This window comes from Seriola dumerili, unplaced genomic scaffold, assembly GCF_002260705.1.
Source record: "Seriola dumerili isolate Sdu_G_001 unplaced genomic scaffold, Sdu_1.0 BDQW01000078.1, whole genome shotgun sequence".
NCBI classification, from domain to species: domain Eukaryota; kingdom Metazoa; phylum Chordata; class Actinopteri; order Carangiformes; family Carangidae; genus Seriola; species Seriola dumerili.
Genome location: NW_019174333.1, coordinates 2,942,312 through 2,962,518, shown reverse-complemented (window position 1 = coordinate 2,962,518; position 20,207 = coordinate 2,942,312). Strand labels below are relative to the sequence as shown.

The following is a 20,207-nucleotide window of genomic DNA, read 5'->3' as shown; positions in this document are numbered from 1 at the left end:
ATGATTTGTAATTTCAAAGAGGACCAGCATCTGGATTGATTACAGAATATTCTTATTTGCTGAGCTCATCTGTTACTTAAACTTTGTACTTCTTTTAAAAGGACGTGATGTCTCACTTCGCTTTTGGAAGCACATTCACTTCACAAATTATAGAACACTTAACCAATGAAATGTAAATATAATATAAACGAATGGTCAACATTTATCCATTTCGGATTATACACTCACTGTAATGTGCCAGTATGCATTGAACGTGTAGATTGCTCTGTAATGTTGAGTCTATGATGAACGAAGGGGACTATTTTCATCGTAGATACTTATTTAACTACTCTGATGAAAATGCAGAGAATGTAGTTTTTTTTCTGCCGCGCTACTGCTCCAGTGGGTGGCGGTCATGCGGTTCTTAGTGCGTTTGTCATAGAAGAAAGAGAAGGTTAACTTCCGGAATAAACAAGGACATGTGTTGAATAACTATCATTGAGGATATTCTGTCCTTAGCTTCACACACCGTAATGCCTGTCGCTGTTTTTGAGCAATAGGACACCAGTCATCAGTTTTAAACGTACACTGTTTGAAACTAGAGTTACTACGTAATGGCGGCCTCGGCTCACGTCTCCACGGTCCGCTCGTTGTACAAGAGGATTCTGGTCCTGCACCGGTTCCTCCCTATAGATCTAAGAGCCCTCGGTGACCAGTATGTGAAGGACGAGTTCAGAAGACACAAGAGTGCATCATCCGAGGAGGTGAAGAGCTTCATGACGGAGTGGCAGGTAAACTAGAAAAAATCTCTATATTTAAAATATTCATGAATGCACCAACACCTGTCGCTACTTTCAATTTAGAAAGTAGAAAGTTCAGCTTCATTAGTTTAATCAAAGTGCGGGTATGGATTAACTCAAGTGGTATTTTGTGGATTTATATTTAACACACGTTTCTGTCAATAGTTTAAATATATAAACAGCGTTGCGTAAGTTACTGTAAAAGCAGAGCTTTGCAATCTACCAATTACTTTACACTGGAAGAAGAAAAAAAGGATCAAATTGAAAATAAGAAAAATAAAAAATAGTGCCAACTTGTTCAATGGCCATAACATAAACCCAAAAAGTAAAATACTGTCAGCTTTGGTTTTGTAAACAATAACTGCTTCAGTGTGTCCATGGTGATTCTTCCTCAGGCTGAGATTCTGGAGGTGAATCCATAATGACTTTATGTGAGTTTTGCACATGCACAACACAAAGGTCAAGTGTGTGGTGGTGACTGCCTGACAAATACATTGGCTGACCATATCTGCACAGTGGTCAGGATGAAAGACAGAAGCAATGGTAAAATAAAATAATAAATATTGCCTTTTCTTGGATAGTATTACACTGATTACAGAAAAATGGTTGGTTGGAAATTATTAAAATGTTACTGACTTGTGTTTCCAGCTAAAGTCTACTTGAGTCAGGAGTAAAATGTAGGTGGAGAGACACTAAACCACTTTATTTATTTGGCCTAAACATAGTCATTATTTAAACAGTGGAGTTGTTCAGTCACTATGTCTGATTCTGAATCATGTGCTAAAACATTTTGTTCCTACAGTAATGACTGCTGCATCAACAGTGTGTGATCTCATTAAACACACAGTGGGAATCAGTCTTATATCTATGAGCCTCAGGTGATGGAACTGAACGACATTTCTTCACTTCAGGTCCCTGAATATCAGAAGCGAATGGTGCTTGTCAGTTTAACAGCCGCTAAGAGGAGGATCGCTGTACAGTGGAAGCTCCCACACACTCTGGCGATCAGACAATGGGTTCTGACTTTTCTTGATGTTATCAAAGATCCTCTATACAGAAGATACCGCATTACAGGCAGCACCAGTGGTATGAAATGGGAAACAGTTCCGGTCTCCGAAGTGGGCGTTGTCTCTTAACCCCTCCCTCAAGCGAATGCAACTGGCATGAAATGTGACAGTTGCTAATATTAAAATCTCTCCCTGTCTAGACTTACCTCTCTGCATCCTTTGGGAAAAGAAAAGACAGATCTGTTTTTCTTGTTATTACAGCCTTTTGCTGCACAAAGCTCGGGCATTTCTAACTCTAACTGATGGATTACTTATCCCTGCCACAAGAATACAGCAGTAGACGATACAACACGGACAAATTTGGGCCTTTTTTGCCGTTGTTTTTTATCTACTAACGACATCTGATCAGCCCAGTACGAAGTCATGTCAATTTAATAGGCTAATTATCTGTTTTAGCAGTTGTTAAGCAATGAAAACAAGTTTTATTTAAGTTCTAAAGTTTAATCCATGGTTTCACGCATAAGTAAGTCAATCCAAAAATAACTGGTCCATCTAAACATCTCGTTATCGGTTGGCAAATGATGTCGGCAGTTGACAGATCTCGCGAGAGTATGGCACTGAGACAGAGGCAGGTCTCCAATAAAGTTAATTTTCTCCTGATCTGTTGATCTGAAAAATGTCATTTTGATGTCAGAATGTTCTGAAGACGTGTGACTTGTGAAAACTGGGTCCAATACTTATTTTGGCGACTATGGAGCGAAAGAATCTGTGACAGTCTGTGATCTCCTTCACTTCGCCCATTGGAATGAATACACTCAGACCTGCTGCTGGTCTCCTAAAGGGGCGGGGAGGTGGAGAAACCCATGTGACACAGATACAGGAAATAAGCGGAAATGAAGCGTCTCGGTTTTTCTACTGTCTCTGACGTTATTTACAGTTTTAAATAAATGAACGTCAGCTTTAATACTCTCCTAAAGACTTTGTACTCTCGCCTTGACTCCTCTCTCGCGCTCTGATCCTCTCCTCCACCGGCACCTTGCACTTGTGGCTGAAAACCAGGCCTACTGTCAGTCCTGACACATTAACCGTATCTCGTCAGTAACATGAATTAACTTTTTTCTCCATATTGAAGAACTAAAGATGTCTGTTCTCTGCACTGTTTCACCTGTCCTCGTGATTCTCCTCCTCGTGAACTCTCTTTTTAAAATAATCTGTGATTTGAGACATTTCTGAAAAAAGAAAAACATACACGATTGGATGTTAATTTAGGGAAACTTTTCAAGAAGCTGGGTGTGCTTGGATGTAAACGAGATAATATTCATCTGTAGGGTTGCTTCCTTTTATGTGAAAGAAGGTGGCAACTGGTTTGGTTTTATTTGACATTACATTATTCACAGTACTTTGAGGACATAACATGAACAACAATGTGGGACAAAGTGTGTCCCGTATTGATTTAAATCCAACAAGTACCAAGAAAACAAGTACTAGAATTTTGCCAGGAGGCGGAGGCGTCACGTATTGATTCAATACAGGACGCAGCATTTTATTTTCAAATACAGGACGATCCCGTATTATACGGGACGGGTGGCGACCCTATTCACCTGTTTGAAGAGCTGCAAAACCAGGTTGCGTTAGTATTCTTTTTCTTTGGCAATTTCGGATGGCTCTGCGTGATGCACGGATTACGATACAGTGCCACTACACTGCCGTAGTGGCGTACAGCTGCAATTGCAGTTACAAACGTCAAATCCACCTAGTACCGAGAAAGCAAGTACCGCCCATTAAATTTGACAGAGGCGGCCGCTTCCCAATTCTCTATGCAGGAAAAACCTGGTATGTACAATAGATATAAAAAATATGTTGAACTAGAAAATTCCTGGTGAAATTTTTAACGTGCTTGCGTCTTGGTGCACAAGCTGCTAGGTGCATATCAATCAGCTGTCAGATGCTGTTGGGTGTTTGTGTAATTGCATGTGAGGGAGCACTGCATCGTAGCCAGAGGCTGGATGTGACGGTGGCATTCACCTCGTAGTACCTGAAGCATTGCCAGTGATACTGCTGTATGTTTTTGTGTGTGTGTTGGTAGAAACTAGTTAACCTTTCTACCACAGAGCCTCCAGTAAGCTCTTCTTACCTGTCTGAGACTCTTGGTGGTGAATCCACATGGTGGAGATGAAACTTTGCATAGAAAATTGGATCAAAGGGAGAAAACTACAAGTGAAATTGGAAAGCTTTCTTCGCTACTGGTGTCCCAAGACATCAGTAGATTTTTGTTTCTTTCTGAGACAATTTTCAGGGATGGCAACTCTAAACAGTCCGTGCACTACACACCCATTATAAAATCTGAAACGATCTAGAAATGACATGAAATGTGAACTGTGATTTTGTAAAAAGTGTAATAGGTATTAAAATAACAGTTTAATCCAAAAAAGTTTTAAGTCTCTTGACCAGTTTAAAGTTCCAACCATGTTTTCATGTTTAAGTACGACGAAGCAGCGTGGGTCCAAAGAGGAGTGGGTTTGGCCGTTTTCACTGCATCGCTTCATTCATTTTCTATATTTAATTTTTCACTGTTTATTGCCATTTACATCGCCATGGTTACTCAAATCACTAAGAAAGTCATGGCACACCATTCCAGATTGAACACATGTTTTGATAGATAATTTGTCAGGGTTTTCTCAAAGCTGAGGGACGAGTTACGTGCCGAAATTTTATGGTCGAGGAATAAGACGTATGGCAGATTATAGTAATAATTGCTGTACAACCTGACAGCAGCAGCCTGTTGCTGAAGGAGCTGCTCAGTGCTGTCAGTCCTGCATGGGGTGGGAGATGTTCTCCAACAAGAATGATAGCTTAGCCATCATCCTGCTGTCGCCCAATATCTCCACTGGGTGGAGCGGTCATCCCAGAACAGAGCTGGCCTTCTTGATCAGCCTGTTCGGCCTTTTAATATCAGCAGTGGAGATACTGCTGCAGAAGACCACAGCATAGAAAAAGAAAACATTTGACCCACATCAAATCAATCATCCTTGCACATCCAATAGTGCTACAGTAACTTTTCCCAGGTCATGGGGAGGTTTTTTTTATTATAATTATAATCTTATTTGGCTTGGTTTAGTTTTGTGGGTGGGGTACTAATGATGGTACAGTATGTACATCATCGTGTCTATGTTTTGTGTTTGTTAAATGTGTTGAATTTGTTAAAGTGGAAGATAAGAAATTTTATAGGTGTCTCACCTTGTTATAAAACACTAAACACTGCACTAAACACAGCTTTTCCTGTCATCAGTAATGTTATCTTTGAGTGTAACATCAGTCCAGTGTAATATCAGTCCAACACCACATGATGGCGGAGCAGCCTTAGAAAACAGCAAGGTTAACATTAAGAGTCTGATAGAGGTAGATGTCCATAAATTTAACTAATAGTTAGAATTGTGTTGTACTGTAAAAGGTCACTGTGTAAATGTTGTAACTGCTGTTATAATAGTTATTGTTAGGCCAGCAGTAGTGTAGAGGTTTTAACCCGGAGGTAGAGGTATTTGTTGTCTTCAGAAACTTTCCGACATTTTGACCCTGGGGTAAAGGTGAGTCACATATCTCCAATTCAACTGTTAACAAGACCTGATATTAGTCCAAGCCCCACCTGTCCTGGTATGGAGGTATTTTGAAATGGTCAGAAGGGTTGAGCCAACTGCTGATTCTGCCGCACAGATATGATCATCTTTGGCCAGCAGGTGGCGCTTTTTCAAAATTAATATTATGCTTAATATTTAGTCAATTCTTTGTTAATTATAAATGGTAATAAATAAATACCTGGTATACAAAGATCTAATATTGATCCATGACTTATTAACGTGGTACAGTGTTATCAAGATGTTGATGTTGCGTTTTCTCTTTTCAGTGTTCTCCTTGACATTGTTTAAAAGCCATTGGAAATTCTTCAGACCATCACATGACTCTAACACTGTACATACAATAGGTAAAACATGGCCAACAGCATTCTGACCAGCTGTGAACAGAGCAAGAAAATCAACTGGCACAGACTTGAGAGGCTGGTGAGCCATCACAGTGAACATCGTGCTTCCTTTACTTTCTTAAGTTTGTTGCATGGTAACATCACATGCAAAAATTTCTAATGAACCATCTACATTAGCACAAACGGATCATGTGACTGACTGATGTTCACTGTGAGGTAGAGTTAATTTTGTTTTTAGTCGACAAAACTCTGGACGTTTCAGTCAAAACCCAGGATGAACATTTTAGTTAACTTCAGCAAACTTCTTTTTAACAGTAAGATTTAATCAAACAGATTTTAACAGTTAAAGCTCCATATTGTGTTTTATTTGAAGTGTTGATCCATAAGAAAATATATTTGTGGTTTTAAAAACCAAAAACCATCTTGATACTTCTACAGTGTTAATATAGAACCTAAACCTGCTTTATAATCAAAGAACCCATGGACATCTACCTTTATACTATATGATTATTAAGTTTAACAAAGATGCAACAGCATTAGCAAATCCACTTGAAATGTGAGTCAGTCAGAAAGTATCCAGACAAAAGAAAATCCTCCCCAATCAAAAAGAACCTTGAAATAAATCCCTCACTAATAATGTTCGGTTTTGTTCGGACTGTGGTACAAAGGTGTTGATTTTGTCGGCCTCAGTGGTAGTGTTGTACTAGATTATGTTATACAGTAAGTGTTTGTAATAGATTGGAAACTACCATTTAAATAGATTTGTAAAAAATAATATTTAGACCTTGCTTTGCACACAAAGTAAGCTGAGTAATAGGGATGTTGTCTAATTTCCCTGTTCAAACGTGAGCTCAAATTTAGACCACTTGATTTGTCTAAAAGTAAGAAAACACTGAGCTGAGCCTTTTCAGACCCAAATGGAATAATGGTGCCTGCTGGTAAACATTGTCATACTGCTTTGTTAAGTGTGGCTAACATTAGCAGTGCTAACACCAGCAGCCTTCTTACCTTGCGGGTAACGTCCTCATGCCTGTGCTGAATGTGGTTACACATCGCTCTGGTGCAGTGGTTATGTGCCAGTTTCTGACACAGTGTACATACAAACTTATTTTAAAGTTCTAGATCAACATATCAACATGCCACAGTCTTCTGTCTCACTTCCCACATCGCTTGTATCACATATCAGTATCCAGACTTGCGGACTGCAGCCTCTGTCTCAATCATCTTGCAGCTATGATTCAGATGACAGAGAAATGCCCAGTGTGTAGGTGTTTGTGTGTGCATTTAAGTTCAGTCTCATTAGCAGCAGACTGCTGACCCGCCACTTCCTTGTCATGACACCTGTGTGTGTCAGTTTGTGAGAATAAAAGACCTGATGTAGAGGTGAGATAGAGCCCGGCTGCTGATGACAGTGTTTAAGTGTGTTTCTCTGGTGTGCCTGATCTTGTGTGTGTGTGTGTGTGTGTGTGTGTGTGTGTGTGTGTGGAAGTAATACGATATATCCCTCATTGATATTTGTCCTGTAGTTGTAGCTATTGAATGTGAGTTCTATAACAGATGCACTGAAACATCTGTCTGTTGGTAAATGCCATGACTCCTCTCCAGAGAACTAATCAGCTGATTGCGGCACATTAAATGCAAGGCAGTCCCAGTCCAACTATGAATGCAGGTCAAACCAATATTTGGAGCCCAGCAAGTTTGTGGTTGTGTGTCAGGACCTCCATAATGTGTCAGAATAATCAGTCTATATACCACTAAAAACTGAAATATTTCTGGCTTCTCACCTAACAACAGGAGGTCACAGATCTAAACTGAATCTGTGAATTGTAAATTTTAGTCATTTGCAAATGATTAAAGTAAAACTTAATCAGATTCAATAAGAGGATTTGATATTTGACTTCTTCAAGTTAAAACAAGGCTAGGACTAAACCTAGTATATGTCTGGACCAGTGGCGATTGCTCTAAGACTGCAAGGGAAGCTCAGCTGTGTTTGGCGCCTCTCTTCTGTCACTCTGTGAATTTACATATAAATAAACGGACACATTTTATGATGTACGCCGAAAATGAGCTTCCCCTCCTTATAAGACCAGCAGCCGCCACTGGTCTGGACCTATGGTCAAATCCTGATTTTATAACTGACATCAAAGACAAAGAAAGACAAGAAAGACAAAGACTGAGCTGTGATTTCAGCTGGATTTACTGTAACATGATCACTCAGAGAAAGTTAGAAGAGACACAATATCTTTCTTATTTAGTCTCTCACACAGAGCAAAGCCTCTGTCTGGATCCACAATAGTTAAGTCTTTAGTTACTTCAACTCCAGAACATAACAGACTTTTATTAGAGGCAGGTCTTTATGTCTAACTCCCTCTGTTTGATATGTAGAGTTTGTCATAGTCATTAGTACAAAGCCTTGTTACCAGTGACTTCTCTCTCTCTCCCTCCCTCTCTCCTGCTCTCTCTGCTCAGTGTGTCTTATGTTTAGTTATTCCTCTGTCTCCTTTAGTACACGTAATGAATGTAGTTTATTTGCTGAAATAGAGATGAGGCTCAGTGTATTGGAAGTGCTCGTCCTTCCCTGCAGTAACAGAGCAGCCATGAAACCAGAGCAGCTCAGTAGGCTGCGGATCAGCACTCCACTGACCAGTGCTGGAAATATCATCAGTCAGTCAGTGACATCTGTTATTATATGGCTGGCCCCGTTGCGGTCCAATCAAAAAGCAGAACCAGAGATATTGTGTTTATTTATTCCAAATATTCTTCTGCCTTGTCAGAACTCTTCTACCCACAATGCAACACCACTGGCAACAGTTTGGTCGATGATCGTCTGTCTGAAGCTCTGTCTACGTCATACATTTATTATAAGCTTTTTAGATCCTTAAACCCTGATTGGGTTAAAGATTGTAGCACAGTCATCACTGATAGCATATACCTTTGCCAACGTCACAATGAAATTTAATAAAACAAGTTAGACCAGGTCTAGACTGTAGGCCTACATTAATGAGATGAGGTTTGATGCCTGTAGAGTAAATAATTTAAAATGGATACGCAAGTCTCATTAGAATATACAGAATATTGACAATAAAACATTTCAGCTTTGAAAATAAATAACAAATCAAATAAACAATATCAAATAATCATACAACTGATGCAGTTGCAGCCCTGATCTTTATAGAGCTTGTTATTGTAGCAATTGTTTATTTAATTACTTCCTTCATAACCTTAACCACCATCTATCTGTCTGTCTGTCTGTCTGTCTGTCTGTCTGTCTGTCTGTCTATCATATTTATTTAATTATCTGGCATATTTATTTCATTTTGAATGAAACTGCGTTACATGGTTTTAAGAATGTTGGGAACATCATCACACAAACTGAGGCTGGGACAGATGTGAATCACTTTCCCAACAGTCAGTGACAGTGATGAATGTCACCAATAGCTTCTCTCTCTCTCTCTCTCTCTCTCTCTCTCTCTCTCTCTCTCTCTCCCTCTCTCTCTCTCTCTCTCTTTGTCGCTGTACCTGAAACACTGAGTGAAGTCTGTCTCGCCCAAGCAGCACCTCTCCTCTTCTCCAGACCACTGCTGCATAACCTCATCAGAGTCTGTACTGTGATTGAATCACAGATGCTTAACAAGGTTTGTGGTGTTGCCACAGCACCTCACAGTCCTCCCACACACTTCACACACAGCGGCATTGCTTTGCTGAGAACTGAAAAAGTTCCACACTAGACTACATTTACAGTCAGCCGTCATCAGTGTCAACTCTCTGTTCAGTGGCTGTGATGCCAGGAATGTTAGTATGTTAATGTGGCTAACTGATTCAGTTATCATGCAAGATAACATCAAATAGCATTACAGTGTTCAAGAACAGAGCGTCAGTAGTTTTTATTAGTAACGTCTAATACTGAGCATATATCAGCAGGTTCTAGTGTCTGTCCTGAACATAACTGTCTACAGAGCTGAAGCCACACAGTTATCTGACCCAATACCACCTGCAGCCATCATCAACAATATCTCTCTACATTGACAACAGACCTGTCTGTCAAAAAACAACAAATATCACATACACTGTATACTTTGCCGTTATCCTACTGCAGCAGCCCTAAAAGAAATGTATGTTTCTGGCACCTTGTCACTCTGCTGCCACTTTTTGGCTGGACCATAACGGGGGGGGGGGCTGACTGACTGACTGACTGACTGATCATATTTCCACCACTGGTCAGCCCAGTGCCTCGTCACTGAGTTGGAATTTCTGGTAAAAAAAAAAAAAAAAAACAGGTTCAATTGCGGGGTGTTTACAGCTGCAGTGTTGTTAACTTATGTTAACTTAGCTCATTGTCTCTGGGTTTAGAGACTTTGTTTCAAACAGACTGGGTATAAACCTGTTTTCTGGACCATGTGTGGATGCTGACCAGGGGGATCAGGACTACACTTCTTGTTACAGGCTACTGAGCTGCTCTGGCTTCCCAGCAGCCTCTGATTGGAGCAGTACCAGAGTACAGTGCCATTACAGATGGTCACTGGGTTTACTTTTATTAAATCATGTGCTAATGACACCAGGCTTCTACAGAGTATACAATATGTACAATACTACACACTAGACACTTGGTATTCTGATGTTTCAGTGGGAGATTACAGCCGCTCATCTATCATGTGCGTCTTTACTTCCTCTCTAACTTTATTTTTTTAGCAAAAGTTGTGTTTCATGTGTTACTCTTGAAATGCACTACATTGTAAATGTTGTGTTACATTTGCTGATATAATGTGAGTATTTACAGTGGGGCAAAAAAGTATTTAGTCAGCCACCAATTGTGCAAGTTCTCCCACTTAAAAAGATGAGAGGCCTCTAATTTTCATCATAGGTACACTTCAACTATGAGAGACAGAATGAGAAAAAAAAAAATCCAGAAAATCACATTGTCTGATTTTTAAAGAATTTATTTGCAAGTTATGGTGGAAAATAAGTATTTGGTCAATAACAAAAGTTCATCTAAATACTTTGTTATTTACCCTTTGTTGGCAATGACAGAGGTCAAATGTTTTCTGTAAGTCGTCACAAGGTTTTCACACACTGTTGCTGGTATTTTGGCCCGTTCCTCCATGCAGAGCTCCTCTAGAGCGGTGATGTTTGGGGGTGTCGCTGGGCAACACGGACTTTCAACTCCCTCCAAAAATTTTCTATGGGGTTGAGATCTGGAGACTGGCTAGGCCACTCCAGGACCTTGAAATGCTTCTTACGAAGCCACTCCTTCGCGGTGTGTTTGGGATCATTGTCATGCTGAAAGACCCAGCCACGTTTCATCTTCAATGTCCTTGCTGATGGAAGGAGGTTTTCACTCAAAATCTCACGATACATGGCCCCATTCATTCTTTCCTTTACACGGATCAGTCGTCCTGGTCCCTTTGCAGAAAAACAGCCCCAAAGCATGATGTTTCCACCCCCATGCTTCACAGTAGGTATGGTGTTCTTTGGATGCAACTCAGCATTCTCTCTCCTCCAAACACGACAAGTTGAGTTTTTACCAAAAAGTTCTATTTTGGTTTCATCTGACCATCTGACATTCTCCCAATCCTCTTCTGGATCATCCAAATGCTCTCTAGCAAACTTCAGACGGGCCTGGACATGTGCTGGCTGAAGCAGGGGGACACGTCTGGCACTGCAGGATTTGAGTCCCTGGCGGCGTAGTGTGTCACTGATGGTAGCCTTTGTTACTTTGGTCCCAGCTCTCTGCAGGTCATTCACTAGGTCCCCCCGTGTGGTTCTGGGATTTTTGCTCACCGTTCTTGTGATCATTTTGACCCCACGGGGTGAGATCTTGCGTGGAGCCCCAGATCGAGGGAGATTATCAGTGGTCTTTTATGTCTTCCATTTTCTAATAATTGCTCCCACAGTTGATTTCTTCACACCAAGCTGCTTACCTATTGCAGATTCAGTCTTCCCAGCCTGGTGCAGGTCTACAATTTTGTTTCTGGTGTCCTTTGACAGCTCTTTGGTCTTGGCCATAGTGGAGTTTGGAGTGTGACTGTTTGAGGTTGTGGACAGGTGTCTTTTATACTGATAACCAGTTCAAACAGGTGTCATTAATACAGGTAACAAGTGGAGGACAGAGGAGCCTCTTAAAGAAGAAGTTACAAGTCTGTGAGAGCCAGAAATCTTGCTTGTTTGTAGGTGACCAAATACTTATTTTACCGAGGAATTTACCAATTAATTCATTAAAAATCCTACAATGTGATTTCCTGGATTCTTTCTCCCCATTCTGTCTCTCATAGTTGAAGTGTACCTATGATGAAAATTACAGGCTTCTCTCATCTTTTTAAGTGGGAGAACTTGCACAATTGGTGGCTGACTAAATACTTTTTTGCCCCACTGTACGAGATAGAATAGAGATCAAGCTGAAATGGCGTTGGATTGATGTGGTCACATACTCAAGATGCTGTGTGTTCAGGTTGTGTCGCTCTGCGTCATCCAGCTTCTTTTCAATTGTTGAGCTGTCACGTGTCACTGATTGCCACAGCTGTTTCAGAGCAATGAGACCAGCATTATGCCTGGGTAAGAGTGAATTAATAATCACCACACCCTCCCATTCATTTTCCACCTCAGTCAGTCCTGTTGGACTTTACACTTCTGCACCTACATGAATCAAAACAGCAGGTGCACTGGGAGACGCCCACACCGTCCGTGCGCCTAGGACCTCCTGCTGTGCAATGGGAGGTAAAATAGGCCCAATGTAAGGTATATTGAGTATAAGAGCTAGACCACAGTGACTGTAAATTTGAGTAATTTAATATAATTAATATTCATGTGCTGACCTGGGATCAGTACATTTGCAACTCGTCCTCTAGTTCCCAAAATAATCTTTTGTGAGAGTGTGCCAGGTTTTTTTTTTTTTTCAGTATGGGGGAGAGCCAATGTTTCCCAGCACAATTAAACAGAGCAGGGGAATGGTAAATCACCCATCTTCAGGTAATTTCCCTAATGAAGTAGATGGTGATTGCTGCTGAAATCCAGAGAGATCTCTTCATTATTGCAGTAGCTGTGAAGCCACAGGAGAGGAGGCAGATACTTTCATTACACCTCACTATATCAAGTATGCATTGTTTTCAAACCCAGAGTCCATCTGAATTGGTCCCAATCAGGGACTATGGGGCTTTTGTCATAGTTACCCAAACCTTTGGCTGTATTTCAAATGAGAACATTTCTAGGGAATCGTAGCTTCTGTCCAATTGCTGCATCATCTAGCCAAAGCAAAACAACAAAAAGCCAAAGCTGTCTGTGATACACTGGTGTAAAAACCACCTTTGGTCTTTGAATGGGTACCTGAGCTGGACTGATGGCCCAGAGCAGACAGAAATTCTCATGGTGAGAGCTTTAATGGTGTTTTGTTCTAATGGACCCTGCGTCCAGGCCTAGAGAATCTATTTCAACTTTGATCCAGAGCTGAAAATACTTATTTATTTATTTCACATTTATCTCATTTATTTCAGGAAATAGACACACACCTAATACAACAACACAGTGTAGTGGGCAATGTACATTCTAAAAATTCTGTTGCATTTTTCTATTTATATAAATGCAACTGTGTCCACTGTGTGAAGCCAGAGACCGTGCAACAAGCTCACAATATGTTCCTGTATATCAAGTGTAGAGCCAATGATGGAAATGTCATGAAAATCAAATGATGATGGCCATCAAGGGGTACTTCCTGTTTTCAGTAGGTGCCACTTCATATTATCACACCAATGTCAATGGGAGACTGTCATCAAACGTGAAATTTGGGGCAGATTGAAGAATGGAGTTGAGTTACAGCGACTTCCTGTTTCATGGCAAACCGCGGCCACCTTTCCTTATCAAGGAAACAAAGTTTGGATCAGTTTGGAGAATGCGTGCTTGAGATAGAGCGAGTTGATCTTTCATGGCGAATGATCGAAATTCGCCGTGCCACCACAGGTAGATCCACTGACAAAAACTCAAAAACTCTGCATTTTAATATTGCACAGCCGAGCCAGCCCTCACTATAAGATTGTAAGATTTGCAGCCCTGTACCTGAGTGGTAGTATGTTTGTTAACCACTGTCACAACCTGACTGAAACAGTTTATTTACACACACAGTTTATTTACAAACACATTAAATAACAACTTCAAGACGTTTATCTATAGGTAAACGCAAACTGGAATTGAGAAAAAATTCCAATGAAAATGTTATAGATGTTATAGATAACATCTATAACATTTTTAACCTCTTCTATAGAAAAATTTGCAAACTAGTTATTTCATTTATAAAAGAAACATCATCAAATTAATTGCATCCAGAAAACTTTGCAAAGTCACTTTTGTAGTACAATCTTTAGAGCAGAGCAACAGTTCTCTAGTTTTATCTCCATGGGTATTTCCCTTGACTTTCTGGGGCACAGTCTTAATTTCAGTTCCAAACTGTTGGGGATCATGAGACTTTTCTTTAATACTATCATCAGCCCTTCTCTCAAATTTTTTTTTTTTACATCCGCTCTGCTGTTCTTAAGTCTGCAAATCTCGAATTCATTGTGCTTTTTGAGGTTTTTCTTAAACCCTTATAGCTGTTAAATTTCCTCTTATCGCATTTGTTCAATTCTGTACACACACAATATCTATCCCACAGACTGGGTCCTGCCTCAGAGGCAGTGGGGAGCCAGGCTCTGTGCAGTGTGAGTGGGAACAGGAGAGGCATCTTGATCGGCTTTATTTCAGCAGAGACAAATCAATTCAACTAGACCATCTTGTGAGGGGATCACACCAACGTAACACCCATCAGCAGTTTGACCTTCTGACCCATGAGCACTCAGTCATCATAACTACATTATCACATGAGTACTCAGTAGTTATTATGACATCATCACATGAGTACTCAATGGTCATTATGACATTATTACATGAGTGCTCAGTGGTCATTATGACATTATTACATGAGTGCTCAGTGGTCATTACAACATTATTACATGAGTACTCAGTAGTTATTACGACATCATCACATGAGTGCTCAGTAGATATTACTACATTATTACATGAGTACTCAGTGGTCATGGGTCGGACCACTCCCATTTGAACTTTGCACCCACCTTTAAACTCGGCCTCATGTTGATCTCAGCTACACACCTGTAACGTTTTGTGACTGTATCTTGCAGGTTTTGATGCTGTTGTTATGGTGACAAAGTCTGTCCACAGACCCACAGATATATAAACATAAAGTACTCAAAACTGCCTGTTTTCTATTGTGCCATACTGACACACACAAGAGAGGAGAACACACACATTTAATCACCTAAAATTTTCCAGTAGGTCCTTGGAAGGAAAAGTAAAATGTACGAGCACAAGTGTAATGAACTATTGGAGTATTCCTTCGAGCTGTAACCTCCCACTTCAGGGAGGAAATTTCTCCCTTGGCAAATGTTCAACATAATTACATTATGTGCAGGAAAAAGCCTCTTAGATAAAAGGCTTGTTATTGCTTACAGTGGGAGCGTTCCAAAAACTCAAGATGCTTTTGTGAATGGGAAAACCAGACAGTGACTGCGTGCTCTTTGGTCAGATGATGAATGACTTCTCAGAAGTCAAACATATGGAGGTGGCCGTGGATCTGCTCAGGATTCATACACACCACTGACAGCTTTGGCACGTCACACATGGCCTGAGACTAACTGGACAGTTCATGCTGTTGGAGGAAGAAATCGATTTCATTGATCCTGAGTGATATCAGTGTTGTACATTTAACAGCATAATCTTGATTTTACAGTACAGTAAATATTACACTTTTTAATTTTTCAATTCAAGGACTAGTTGTACCATTGGAGATGAGAGTGATAGAGAGGAACACAGAGCCAATGCAGTCACTTTGCTTTCATTCTAACAGCATCCGTCTGGTCTTAAAGGAACACATGGAGTAAAAAGCTAAAGATCATTATTAGGTCCTTGACTTTTATCCTCCAAACAGCTTGTTTTTATTCACCCAGTTAATTGCTGAAATCGGGGAACATGGTGACGTCATTACAAAGCTTTCCCATGGAGCGAGGGATTATTAGGGATTATTCCCGGTATGCTCACTTTGGATTTTACTTTAAATAAAGTGGTTTTGTTAATCAGGTTAACTGTTTGTTCATTTACATGTTTCCTGCTCTGTTTTTTGTTATTAAAACAGTGTTTTGTTCCCACATCTCAGTCATTATTTTGAGATTATGATAATAACCGATCGTAACGATGGGCAAAAAAAAGTTTCAGTGAAGTTCTATTTGTAGTATCAGTAATACAAAGAGTTTCTCTTCTCAAAGAGTTTTTCAGGGCAGCATCTATTTTTTTTCAGCAAGTGATGGGCTCCTATATGGAAAAAAATGTGAATTATTGTGGCTGTTTCACATTAGAGATTTCTGTCTGTGCTGGTTTCTGAACTCTTCTCATTGGTTTGAAATAGATGCAGCTCTGTTAGATAAAAGTGATTTCACATACTCTAGTGAACCAATCAGGATTTAGAAATATTTGAATCAGAGTCTCGTAACATTTGGTTTGATAGTGTTTGACAGTTTTGATGCAGAAAACTTGTTTTTCAATAGTAAACTGTTAATAAAAAATATGAATATTTCATGCTTAAGAAAAATATTATTGATGTGAAGTCAGTTTTTCAGGCTTTGATGTAAATTTCTTTGCCACAGCATAACCCTGCTGAAAACTCCCAGTTAATGTCGTGTACTGGATCAGGACAAGGTCAACAGCAAGTTGAGACTTTACCTGCCACCACGCCATCCAAGTAGTGAATGTAGTTTTGACTGGCTGAATTTCTCAGATTTGTCTGAGCTTCCAGTTCTGCTGGAGTGACCTACGTCAGTGGACTAAGGCTGATGTCTGTCTGAAAGGATAAGGTTTTTTTATGCCAGTGACAGTCAGGGTCGGAGGCAGTGTGTTTTCAGGTTGTCCGTCCGTCCCATTCTCGTGGACACAATATCTCAGTAACACCTTGAGGGAATCTCTTCAAATTTGGCACAAACATTGACTTGGACTCAAGGATGAACTTATGACCTCACTAAATATATTTTTGGCCATAACTCACAAATTCACACAGTAATTATGACACAATTCAAATCAAATGTCTATAAAGATGAAATGAAGTGAGGACATTTTCTATCCAAAAGGTCAAAGGTCAACTTCACTGTGACATCATAATGCTCTGTGAAAACACTTCTGGCTATTGCTGTAACTCAGGAAGGAGAGTGTTTGACCGTATTTACTCGGCGGGTTGGTGGAGGGATCCCACAGTGAGGTGGTGATTCTAGTTGTATGTTTTTTTATAGACAGCAAAAGCCATGAAGAGACAAAAACCAACAATGTGTTGGTCCGTCCTGAAATTCTTCCTGACTTCCCTGATGTCTGTGTGGCTCTCAGACCCCAGCCCATTCCTTCATACTGAACCTTTAAAACACATACAGTTTATACCAGTCCTTTTGAGTAATTTCCTAAAATAGCTGGACATTGTAGTTTTTAACAAACACTACTCAAACAGGAGGAGACAGTACATTTGTTAGAACTATTTTCAGCCGTGGATTAATCCACATTTGGTGCTGTAGTGTTCGGGGCAGCAGGACGGTGTGTGTGTGTGTGTGTGTGTGTGTGTGTGTGTGTGTGTCTGCGTGTACGTGTGTGTGTGTAGCTCAGAGGAATACGATACATCAGGTTTTGATACACACACAGAGAACATGTTAAAAACTATGCAATGCCAGTCTATTTTGAACTAAAAGTTATTCAGTGAATCTGAAAGTGGTGATGGGCTGGAAGACCAAGTGCTAAATGCTGCTGCTATTCTTGTCTTTGTGCTCCCACCTCCCCCCACCCCCCACAGCTATACAAGGACACCCTGCAGACTCAGGTACTGGATTCGGCGGGGGAGCAGCTCAGCTCAGCCAAGTTTGGAGCTGAACTGTCAGAGGGGAAACTCAGTGACTTCCAGGAAGAGCAGATCGGCCAACTGTACGAACTCATGTTGGAGTCCACCAAACCCAACAGACAGTTTGACATCCAGGAGGATGGCAAGTGAGGCCGCGGGCCTCCCACATCAAATAACACAAGGTGCTGTTATTCAGGCCGCTGATATTTACCTCTGAGTGCTCCAGATGAAGAGTGCTACTCAAAGCCAGTAGAGGCTTTTAAGAACATTTGACTGTATTAAAGTGCTGTGTAATATCTCTGTGTTCCTGTGCTTGTCTCTCTTACTGTTTTAATAAGAGTTAGCTCGTCATGCTCCTCCGCAGGTGCATTAAGATGGCGCTAATTACTTCTTTTGTCAACTTTTTCTTCATATGAATACACTTGTGAGCTCATGGTTGTGAGGGAGAGGCACTGCATCAGTAATGCCTCTTGCAGCCTCAGGGGTGATGTCGCCATTGTTGGGGTGAAGCCCTAATGTAGAAATATGAACACTTGAATCCACACAAAAGCCACAAGCTATGTGTTGAGGGGGAGAGACGGGGGTGTTAGAGCTGTTATAAAAGTCAACTCATGGTTGTTGATGTGCCATTTCCCTCCCACAGACTTCAAACACCCCATTCATTTCTCCACAATTAAACAGTAATCAGTCATGCAACTTACAAATGTATCAATTGTGACCAAGAGTCCTGCATCTGTTTAAAGTAAAAGGCTGCTTTGAACCCCTGCCTCCTTCTCAGTTTCTGTCCTGTAGATGTTGTTTTTGTTGTCCTTGGGAATACCTAACATCTGCTAGTCTTTATAAGGCCTGACAGCCACAGCAGCCAGTGATGTCTTCTCTCAAAATTCAAATTTCAGTTTTTCTTCTCCACTTTTTACATTGGTTCTGTTTGTTAACAGCTGGATAATGGGATGCTTTTCTTTGCTGCAGTTATGTTTTGTAATTAAAACTGACAAGACACATTCAGTCATCCTTTTCACCTACTAAAGCCTCTTTCAGACGTGCCCCTTGGTCGACTTTACATGTCTGACTCATTGTCTGAATTAGTGCTGAAACAGCGCCACTCACATGACGTCCGACCAGGTGACATCTTTAAAAAGTCTGAGTTGAATGACATCATAGAGAGCGTAACAGTCCGGTGTAGTATCAACTCGGACATTCACACACAAAAAAAAACACAGTGTATAGTCAATAAATCAGCGTATTGGCACCTTCCCTGAAAGAAATAACACGTTATTGACTATGTTGACTGTTGTTGTCAGCAACAGTCCACTGCTGCCTCAGAGTTGAACCATGATAGAGATACAAGCACATAGAATATAAGCGTGTGGGCGGAGCTGCAGGACTAAACAGAGAGGAGAGGGAGACAGACGTGTTAGAGATGACGGCCTCATGGCACCAGAGTTGGCTGTGCAGCCTGCTCCACTGGGCCACAACACAGACACATCTATCTCTCTCTCTCATCTTTTATTTCTTGAGCCATTGAGCCACTGGCCCAATGTGTGGAGCAGCCCACTGGGAAAAGTTGCGGTTCTCCCAATGAGACTTTAGCATTGATGACAGGTACCTGCACTTAAATCTCCTCTGCCAAATTTGTAAACGCTGTTTGTGAATTTGTCTTGGTGTATCAGAATATCATCTGCTGTGCTAGTCATTGTTGCTAATGTCTAATGGGATGTTGACAAAAAAAAGATGTAGAGAAAAACTGGCTTTACAAATGTTTTATGAGAAAAGGGAACAGGAAATAGCAAAGAGAGGCCTGCTATGCTTGTGCACTGTTGGACAAGCAGCAGAACATACTTCCTTTTTATGTGGCTCTCTTCATCACAATCCTGTCATGTCTGACTGAAGCCATAATGAACATTAAGTTACAGACACCTACAGACAGGCCACAAATTACAGGAAAAACCTGAAAAATGTGTGGAGAAACAGGATGACCACGCCTCCATCCACAGAGCAGGAGGGCTCGCTGATGGTTCGATGAGTATGAAAATAATGTGAATCATATGCTGTGGCTGTCACAATCTCCAGATGTCTCATCTGTCCCAGCAAGCACTAGATGGACAGCAGTGAGACACAGGGACACAATGTCAGTCTACCGACACGATTTGCATATCTTTGAGCTTTGGAAGAAATCCTACATCCTTCTACAGACTGAACTGGTTCGAAAGCTGCAGCCTGCATCAATATCCTTCCTTAATTCATCAAAACAAAACAAAAAATGTATAAAAATCTTCGGTTTTAGTGCAGAGATACAAACGGAGCAACTTTTAATTACTATTTGTGATGTACTGTATGTAATGGTATGATATGTAAATCTCACACAGTCCAATCTCTTAATGAAATCAGTCATTAATATGAGCTGTGATAGGCCCGGGCTGTAATTGATTGAGGGATGATAAGCAAGGTGATTCTTTCAGTAATTGTTTAATACGACCTCCATCACTCCCCCCTGGCACTTTGTAATGAGCTGTACCATATGTTTCTAAGTAGCTGCTTATAGA

At 40.7% G+C, this 20,207-nt stretch overlaps 1 protein-coding gene across 1 annotated transcript; it reads left to right on the top strand.

Moving 5' to 3' along the window:
* The first annotated feature begins 439 nt into the window (after window positions 1–439).
* Window positions 440–18,424, top strand: sdhaf3 (succinate dehydrogenase complex assembly factor 3). The gene is made up of 2 exons (XM_022744164.1): window positions 440–770; window positions 17,620–18,424. The coding sequence occupies exons 1-2, from the start codon at window positions 594–596 to the stop codon at window positions 17,812–17,814; spliced, it is 372 nt and encodes a 123-aa protein (XP_022599885.1). The 5' UTR covers window positions 440–593; the 3' UTR covers window positions 17,815–18,424.
* The last annotated feature ends 1,783 nt before the right edge of the window (window positions 18,425–20,207 follow it).